At 52.9% G+C, this 9910-nt stretch overlaps 1 protein-coding gene across 2 annotated transcripts in view; it reads right to left on the reverse strand.

Moving 5' to 3' along the window:
- Positions 1-4222, reverse strand: part of Ebf4 (EBF family member 4) — a 75241-nt gene extending 71019 nt beyond the window's left edge. For both annotated transcript variants that reach the window (XM_041670785.1, XM_041670784.1), the window contains exons 1-2: positions 3824-4222; positions 3244-3365 (exon numbers count right to left, since the gene is read on the reverse strand). In XM_041670785.1, coding sequence (XP_041526719.1) covers positions 3244-3365; positions 3824-4132 — 431 coding nt within the window. In that variant the 5' untranslated portion in view covers positions 4133-4222. The remainder of the gene's footprint in view (positions 1-3243; positions 3366-3823) is intronic.
- Positions 4223-9910: the final 5688 nt, after the last annotated feature.

The raw sequence follows: 9910 nt of genomic DNA on the forward strand, positions 1-9910 counted from the left end.
CCTGGCCTCTCTAGACTCCCCAGTCCAGGAAACACACCAGAAGGATGGAAGCGCTGCCCTAAGTGTGCCCTAATCCCACAGACAGGCAGACTTGTCTGAAGAGGAGGATGGGGAATAGCCTGGGGCTAGGTCTCAGAGAGGAATTCCTATTGGTCAGGTCAGGGGCAGTCCCAGCAAAGGCTAGGGGTATTGGAGCAGAGGTCCCTGTTAGGGAGCCCCTGCAGGGAGAGGAAGCCTTCTCCACAGCCTCCCCTCCCCTTCCTGTGAGCTGGGTGTTCGGTTCCAGTTCTTTCCCTACATCCCATGCTCAGAATCTTCACGTTAGCAGGGCCTCCCTCACTGATCTTGGCGAGCTTTCCAGACCTTTTCCCCTCATCCACTTACTTTCTTTAAAGTCTTGGCATTTTTGGAGCGTCTAAGTTGTAAAATTGCAGAGGGGAGCAGAAGGATGTAGGGCAATTGCTGGAACATACTGAGGTGAAGAGAGCGCCTGATAGGGAAGGTTTTTGGACCAGCTAGGTGGACTACTTAAGCCTGTGGGTGCTGAGGAAAGGACGAATGGGCTGCCATCTTTGCCCTATAAGAAAGCCTCAGCTGGCAGGGCCAGCAAAACAGGGATAGGCAGAGGCCAGCAGGGCCTGGCCTCTAGAAAGCACCGTTAGGTTAACATTAGGAATGGCTCCTCTGGGCAGGGAGGCAGGGCATAAACAGTCAGGTGGGGCTGGGTCCTCAAGGCTCGCTGAGGCTCTATTCAGTGGGTGGGATTCTAAGGGCTTGAGGACAGTTTTATGAGAAAGCAGGTCAGGCAGCCTTGCTCACTCTCCAACACCACAGGCCATTATCACACAGAAGCTAAGAACGAAAGCTGGGTGGACGGTGATGAGCCCTGAACGCCAACTATCAGGGAGATGGGGATATGCCAGTGACAGCATCCTTAGCACTAATGTCAGTCTGGGCAGGGTGGGAGGGCACAGGGCACACACAGAGAGGTGCTGTGACACAGTGGGTCACCTTTTCTTTAATTAGGGCAAGGACATGATCAGAGAAAAGTGCTTTGAAGTCTGGTGTGGTGCTGTGTACTTGTAATTCCAGCACCTGGCAGAGTTGGAGGATAGCCTGGGCTACACAGTGAGACTCCACCCCCACCCCAAAGTACCCTGAAAATGAAGCTTTGGTGAGTAGGGCAAGGAAGATAGTTTGGAGGAAGTGGTGAGTCAGAGGCCAGGACCAGGAGTTTTGAGTTATCCTTCGAGCCAGGGAGAATGGGGCACAGAAGTTTAATTGTTAAAAGTGGTATCTGGGGACACTGGGATTGAGACCAGGCATCCAAAAGCTCTGGAACTCAAGTGGTTGTGGGTAAAGGTGAGGGAGGCACAGGTCGTCCCCACAGAGCAACCTTGTGGGAGAATGAAGCCAGGAAGGAAATGGAGATGAAGTGGAGGATGGGAGATAGATGTTTCTGGTTATGTTTTGGGATGGGAAGATCTGAGCAGAGAGGCCTGACTGAGGGAGAAGATACACACAGGAGAAACAACAAGCACTGTGGAGAGAAATGAGAACCAAGAATTAGCTTCCCCTCTGGGGCTGGGAAGAGAATCACACACATGCTTTAAAACTCTCAATCTATGTCCTACAATGGAGATTTCAGACATGGGGAGAAGCAAGCTCAGGCCTGAAGAACATTCTGTTCAAACTTCAGAAGGCTTTGGGCTTTAGTTATGTGGCCTTGGGGACCCAGAATAGACACCACTCAAGAACCTTCTCTGTGTAGACCACGCTGTTGGTGAGCAGGGGGTGGTGGTGATGGAAGTCTTATCCCCAGATTTCTTGCCCCATCACCCACCTTCAGAATATCATCTTCTGCTTCCCTCTCATCTAACCTGCTGGCCCTGGGCAGGCAGAGAGCAGAGTCTGGAAGAAACAGGAACCTCCACTCTAATACGCTCCACGCTGTAATTTCCCACAACCACCTCAACTTCAAGAAATACCAAACCCAACAGAAAAGGAGGCACACAGAGTTATAAGCATTAGAACAAGACAACGTTAAGGGGGAAATGGGAGGGAAACAGATTATCATACCCACAGCAGTCTTGTTAAACAACTGTGATTTGTGTTTCCATACTCTCTAGTTAGATCACTCTTAAAACTTACTGGCTCACCGGCAATATCGTTTCCTGTCCTGGAGAGATCACTCGACAAGAAGCCCAGTGCTCTCCCTGAAGGCTGTGAGACAGCTGTGCAAAAACACTGCAGCCCTTGGTCCTCAAAACACTCTGAGTCTACCGCTGGGTGAGGGTACGGTGCACCCCAACTGATACCTGAACAAGTTTGGATATGTGGATCAGAGTGGTATGCCAGCCCGGGTCTGATTTGACAACCTCAGGTTGAGGTCCTTCAGAGGATGGGTAGCAGCTATTTAAACTTCCCGGAGACCCAGTGCCCACCCTGCCCTGGCTGTCTGCAGGGACAGTCCCGACCTAGTGCCAGGCACTATGAACTCCCGATCCGATGTATAGCCTCCAGTTCATGTTGTATGATTGCAGGGAGTGTTACAGAGACCGAGTTTCAATGGCTGTTGCACGACTGGGTTAACAAGCCTTCAAAGTCTCCATGCAAATCCTGGAGACCATTCCTTACTGAGGTCTCCTCCCTAAATCCCTATGCTTCCCCCTGAAAAGTAACCAGAGTGGATTCTGCTAATTCCCAAGAGCTTCCTGACTCCCTCAGGATCTACCCTCGCACACACACCGACAGAGGGGTCCAGGCCCCATTCTCAACCCCAAGCAATTCTGCAAGACCAACTGGCCCTCTTGCTTAGCCATTCTTCAGCCCCACCCACATCGCTGGTCCTACACACCACCATGCCCCAACTCTGAGGAGCAAGAAAAAGCAAAGAGGCAGAGTTTCTTGCCTTTCTTGTCGGGTAGCCGCGGACTAGACAAGCGGAACAGTAGAGGCTGCCCAGGAAGAAGAGACTGGACATCTCTAGATGGCTAGTAACTTGGGTCAAGGCTAAAGGTGCACAGGCGGATGCGACACCTCCTTCAGAGCCCTGGACACTAGTAAGCAACCTCGCCTCATATTCTCAGGAAGAAAAAGTCTGGCTCAGGGTGAACAGAAGACTTCGTTGGGACGGTCAAGTGTTAGGATTCCCTCCATTCCTTGCTCCAGTAGCTAAGGCATGTTCGAAGAAGGCGACACGAAGCGGTCCAACCAGAGTGCTAGGTCGGGTGGGGCTCTTACCTCTGCGCCGCGGTGCTGGAGTCCAGGATGCCCGTGCTCTGCATCCAGGAGCGCACGGAGCCCAGGCTGGAAGGCAGCAGCGGCTCCTCTTTCAGGTGGAGCCCACCGCGGGGCAGAGTGTCCTGTGCGGGGAACATAAGGACCCGCAGTTCGTGGGCGCCCCCCACTGCCAAGGATCGCTTCCCGCCGAGGCTGTGGGCGTCGCAGTTCAGCCCGACCCGACGGCACCAGAAGCCTCCAGGAGCGCAGCTCTACACGGAGTTCCGGAGCCTCAGTGCACGCTCGCCTCTCGGGTGCTCTCTCAGTGAAAGCGGGTCCCCGGGCGCCGACGCTGTCCCCTCCCCTCCCGGGGCGCGGGGCGGGGAGATGGAGGGATTCCCCCGCGGCCTGAGAGCCGGTGAGCAGACTGAGAGCGGAGCCCGCACCCTCGCACGGAGGTGCCCCAGAGGCGCGCTCTGGCGGCTGCCCAGCGCCGCGGTCGTCGGAGGTGGGGGGGCCGAGCGCCCCGCGAGCTGCCCGCCCTTCCCCCCGGCCTCCCCCCCGCCGCCCGCCCGCGGCGCCCGCGCGGGGAGCTGATTACCATCCGAGAGGGGGAGACTGCGGCCGTAGAGCTCGGCGGCGGCGGCGACGGTGGCGGCCGGGGCGGCAGCAACAGCAGCAGTCGCGCGTCCCGGGGAAGAGCCGGGCCGGCGCCGGGCCAGCAGACGCAGCCGCCGCCAGGCCCCCGAGTGCCCCGGCGCCCGGAGCCTGCCGCTGCCCCGGGCGGCAGCACCTGCAGCAGGAGCAGCAGCAGACCGGCCGACTCCCCCCGGGGCCCAGTCCCCGGGCTTCCCCGCCGCGGTCGCCGCCGCCCGCCGCTCCCCGGGGCCTGGCCGCGGGCCCTGGCCATCCCGCCGCCGCCGCCGCTCCCTGGGGAGCGGGAGTCGAAGGGAGGGAGCACCGGCAGGAGGAGGGCTGTCGCAAGCGGGTGGGCCCAGGGGACTCGGGGCCAGGGGAGGCGGGGGCGGGGCGCGAGGCCGGCCGAGGGGCGGCCAGGGACGTGACATCATCGGGGGAGGAGCGGCCGGGCTGGGGCCGCGGCGGCGGGGCGGACCCTGGAGAGTCGGTAGCCGGGCGGGGGGCCCCGGTCTGAGAGAGGCGGCTGGAGAGCGTGGGGAAGCTAGCCCGGGCCGGGGAAGGCGAAGACAGAGAGGGCTGGGGGCTGCGCGGCGTGGGAGCCTGGTCTCAGCAGTTCAGCTCATCACACCGTGCTTGGGAACCACCACGGCCTCAGGGTCGCCACCAGACGAAGCTCCAGCATCGTTTTGATTCTGTCTCCTTCCCCTAGTATGCGCCGCCCTCTCCTCTGCCAAGGCTTGAGTCTGGGAGTTGCTGCCCATTTGGTACCTTCTGACTTTTCACTGGCCCTCTCAGCACCCTCAGAGAGAACTGACCTCGGTTTAACCTCTGCGGCTTATTGCTCAAGGGTCTCAGTGTGTGGTAGGTGGCGGGACCCCAGGCCAGCTGAGCTACATTAGTCCTGCACCTCCTATCGTTATTCCTGTCCTTGGATTACCCAAACTCAAGTTTACATTCCCAACTGCGCCTTTCAGATACTTCCTGACTTCTGATGGCAAGTTGGACACGTGGGACTCAAGCTTAGGGTTAAGAACCCAGCTCACCTCCTTTCTCCCCAGCTTTTCTTTCTGATTCCATTTTATTTCTGCACAGAAATCATCTGGCCTTTGACCTTGTGGCATAGCCTTTTCTGTGTGCCCTGCGGGCTATCAACAAACCTTGGATCGGATCCCAGAAGTTTCCCTCAGAACAGCATAGAGGGAATAGGAGACCAGCCTTGCCCTTGCTGTTGCTTGCACGCTCAGATCTCCATCCTCCTCGGGATGGGATGGGACATGCTCCAAGTCAGTCCTTAATATCCGGCCTAATGCTGACCCAGAGAAAGGATCCCAGGGACACTTTTGTGTCTTCTGTCTCCCCCGAGTTCTTCTGCCTCTTCTCCCGGCCTCTTCTCCTTTATGTCCAATTTTTCATCACCTGTCACCTTTGAAAGAGGAGGAAGGGACACTGCCAGTCCCACCCAGACTTCTCAAGGTCTCAGTTTTTACCCCAGGTAGAATTATCAAAAACGAGGCTCTGAAAATGAATTAGCTTCCAATCACCCTCCGCATCCCTTTGACTGACTCTAAACCTTGCCCCTTGTAGTATGGCTCCTGGATCAGCAGCAGTGACATCGATAGCTTGTTAGAAATGTCTGACATTGACAGACTTGAAGGCCCTCTGAGACCTGAGAGCCTGCCTCAGAAAGCTTGCTGGGATCGCACAAGCCAGCTGCTACCGCTGCCTAAACTTCCCATTCTTAAAAAACCCTCCCCTTCTCCCCACCTCCGCCTGTTTTTGTGGAAGTTCGCAGAAGCACTCCACTGAGGATGCTTTGCCAGTCTTCAAAGCTTCTCCGGGAAGCTCCCAGTCTGACTCCTCCCTGCTCTGGCTCTGCTTTGACTGCATGGGCTCTTGGGGTTTCAGGCCCTCTGATCTCCTTGCGGTATCTACACACCACATCTCCTCACCCTCCCTTTTTTTTTTTTCTTCAAGAGTTCGTGTGTTCTCCAAGGCTCCTTCTCTAAGGCTGTCATTGGAAAGACCACATCCTAGCCTGGGCTTCTGTCTCCCTTCTGGCTGTGCTGACCATCAAATGGGAAGGTTAGAGCAGGGTTGGACCATGGGACAGGAAAGGAACCTGCCCCAGGAAGAATCCCCAGCACAAGAGACTCTGCTCCTAGGCCACAGTGGCACAGTTCAGTTCCCACATGCTCACCCTCACAAGCTGTGCACCCCCTGTGTGTGTGTGTGTGTGTGTGTGTGTGTGTGTGTGTCCACATCACCCCTTCCTGCTGCCCACAGGTTTTGGAGCGGGGGATGGGGGTAGGGGGTAGTCATCTCTGACTTCTTTCTCTTCCACCTACAGCTACCACTTAGTCAGATCTTCCACGCCCTTCCCTCTGCTCCAGCCGAGGAATATCTCTAATAGGAACACCGTTCAACACTAGATTCCACCCTGCTTGAAGGAGCTCCGTTCCCTGTTCTATCGTCAGCTTCGTCTGTCTCCATCCTTCGCCTGCAGGTTTTAAGTGTCGCTGTGTATAACCTTCTTAGGAAGAGTTCAGTGTCTCTCATGGTTCCTCACACTTCGGGACCATTTTAGGAACAGTCCTGCCTGATCCAGTTTCTCTTCTTGCTGTGTCCGCTCCCTGCTTGCCTGACACCAAGATCCCTTTAACACGCTCTGGGCTGTCCCCTTTACTCTGCTGTCGCCTCCAGCAGGAAGACTTGAGCATTGCTTTTCTTTCCGAGGCAGTGTTGTCCCTGTGCCTGTTTATGCTGTTGCATTATAACTTTGAAGAATACATTTGAGGGACAGGTGCTCAGAAATAATCCGGGGAAGTAGAGGAATCGGTGGGAAAGTGGCATTGAGAGAGAGCGCTGTCGTATGTGGGAGGCCTCCTGACTTGTATGCTTTCAACTCTACCCTAGCTAACCCCGTGGAATAGACAGAAACCAGCCAGGAGGATGTTTGAAACTTTGCAGACCCTGCAGCCTCTGCGAAAGGTTTCTGGGTTAGAGCTGCTGGACCAAGAAGCAAGGGTTCAGGGGGATTCAGGGAATCTCCTGGACAAATGTTAGAGCCGCCCTTGGCATCAGAGTTGAGTGTCTCTTCTTAAGATCCAGCCACAACTCTGCTTCTTGGAATGGCATTTTATTTTGCATGATTTGTCTTGTCTGGAGGGAAGATTTTCTCCTTTCTGCATACTGTGATTGCTCCACAGACAAGAATCTAAGGGTTCTAGAGGCATAGTAACAGACAGAGGAGGCTTGGTCTGAGCCTGTAGAAAATACCATAGCCTCCTTTGGCCCAGGCCAAGTCTTTTGGAACCATGAGGCCAAAACCTCTCACCTCACCTTTTTGCTTCTTGGACATTAATGCTCATATTCAGAAAGATTCTTGTGTGCCCAGTGCTTAGAAAATAAATGGAAAAATAGAGCCTCGCTGTGCCCTCCTGAAGCTCACAGCGGTAGATGCACGAACATTCAAAGTTATTCCAGAGTACGCCTGACTACCGGAGAAGCAGGGGTGGGTAATGGGTCAACACAAAAGGGCTCAGGCCTGGGAGAAGAGATAGGCTTACCAGCCAGAAGGATGAGCCTATGGAACCGGATGCCTGGCTACACTTGCTTTAAAGGTGGAAGATGCCAGCACCTGGTATCAGGTTCATATATCATGCCTAGGAGTTTAGGGTTCATTTTCTTTCCCTTAAGTCTGGTCTTGAGATAATACTTTTTAAACAGAAGAGCTATTTCCTCCCAGCCTCAGTCCAGTGCTCGGTAGTCTGCGTGTTGTACTATAGCGCCCTCTAGAGTCCCCAGCGTTAGGTTGCTGTTTGGATCCACTTCCTAAGTCACCTGATAATTAGAAAATAATACCAAAGTTAAAGCAGGTACTAGTTGTGGCTTCTCACATACTCCCACGGAGTGAAGAAAAGGGTCATTTCGGAAAGCCATCTGGAGGTTATGTTTCGGTCTCGGTCTTTCTTGCTATTGACTCCTGAAGTCTCAGTTGCTTCAAGAAAAACAACCAGCAAGCACATCATAAAAACTTGTCTTGCCTGGAGATCTGTTCCATTCCTTGACTGGGCTGGCATCTAGGCTGAATCATTCAGTCCTAAATAATAAAACAATGGACCCTTGGGCTGAGTTCCCATTTCCAATCTTTAGGGTGAAACAAGATGTGTGCCCTCATTATTCTAGGCTGTCCACATACCCGCCAGTCATGAATCTCAGAGATAACCAGTCCTGTCCTCACTGCGAAATAGGAAGTGACTGCTTTCCCTCGTGTTTCAAGGAGTATTCACTCCATGCTGTTTGCAGAGCCATGCTACCCCTTTGGTTTATCCTCCGGTTTGGAGAGGCCAGAATCTATAACCTTCTAACCTAACACTGGAAGGAAGGTTAGCACTGTGTCTGGGTGGCCGCTTCTTAGCAGTCTGCCGGCAGTGTCAAACACTTCTTGATGTTGAAAAGCTCCACAAGGCTGCTGGCTTTTTTTTTCCTTTCAGTGGCCATGACTATTGTTTAGGCTGATGAGGAGGTCAGATTCTCCTTTTGTAGGGATATCTGTGTATGTGCACTAGTAGGGCTTGTCCCAAAAGGCAGCAGAGAAGTAAATCCATGAATTGTTCTATTTATATTCTGATTACAAACTGCTTACTCGCTGTGGTCAGGTTTAACTTAAATGGCTCAGTAACAAATATAACAAATGTATATGTGTTTACATTTTAAGATGTATGTAGTAGTGCTTACAAATCGGTTAATTCAGGATGCAGACATCAAACTACTCATTTCCTTATCTTGTTTGTTTCTTTGTTTTGAACTTTTTGGTGTTAGGCTCCCTCACCACGTAGCCCTGGCTGTCCTAGAACTCACTATGTAGACCAGGCTGGTTTCAAACTCACCGAGATCTTTCTGCCTCTGTCTCTAGAGTGCTGGGATCAAAGGTGTGCACCATCACACCTGGTTATTTCCTTACCTTTTGGAGGAAAAAAGTGTGTGTGTGCGTGTGTGCGTGCTCTTTTGTATATTGCTGGGGAGGGGCAACAGGAAAGGAAGCTCCTCCTCCCTAAAAGTGGGCCGGCAGTATAGACTATAGGGTGGGCAGGAAAGGCTGCTCTTCTTGTCTGGGTGAAGCAGAGAGAGGGTGTAGCACAGACTGATTTTTCATGAGGCTTTTTCATAGGCTCTTTTCAAAGCCCTTTGAGAATTCACTGTGCTATATTCACATGGTTATTTATATATATTTTATATATTCATAATTGCATGTTCTTTGAAAAGACCCATTCCCTCTGATTTATAAACTTCAGCTCCACCCCCATACTAAATATTCTGATGGAACCTGGAGTTTAATAGGAACAGTTTAAGTGAGAGATAATAAAATCCTAAACTAGCCAGGCATGGTGGATCATGCCTTTGATTTCAGCTTCAGGGAGGCAGAAGCAGGTGGACTTCTGTCAGTTCAAGGCCAGCATGGTTTCCATAGTGAGTTACAGGACAGCCAGAACTACTTAGAGAGACCCTGTCTCAAAAAAACATAACAAAGCAAAACAACAACAACAACCAAACCTAAATTAAGTGTGTGTGTGTGTGTGGGGGGGGGCGGTCCCTGCAGGTATCAAACAGGGGAGCAGACCCTGGGGAAGAGAGAAGGAAAACCTGGTGCAGATTGACTTCGTCAGACACTCCGGGGAGTCTAATGCCAGACGGTACACTGTCAGCATATTTAAAACACAGCACAGTTTGCGAAAAGGTTTTCAGGCAACAATCAGTCCAGTTCCAGGTGCCCAATAAAGTTTAAGGTGTGACTGCATAGAGACCCCTTTGCAAAGTACATGTGACCATGAGGGTGGATTCCAGAGCTAAAGGCCTAGAATTCAGTGTGGTCTCTGATTAATTAGCATAGAAGTCAGCAGGACGTAAAGTTCTTGTAACATTTCCCCTAAGGGTGGGCAATGGTCTGGGGAGGGAAGAGTCTGGGATAGTCATTCCGGCACACTGGGGTGAGGTCTGTCTCTTCAGATAGCAAAACAGTCACCAGGTGTTAACAATCTCCACTCTCAGC

Source organism: Microtus oregoni, unplaced genomic scaffold, assembly GCF_018167655.1.
Source record: "Microtus oregoni isolate MIOR12 unplaced genomic scaffold, Mior012 000020F_ref0000438, whole genome shotgun sequence".
Lineage (NCBI taxonomy): Eukaryota > Metazoa > Chordata > Mammalia > Rodentia > Cricetidae > Microtus > Microtus oregoni.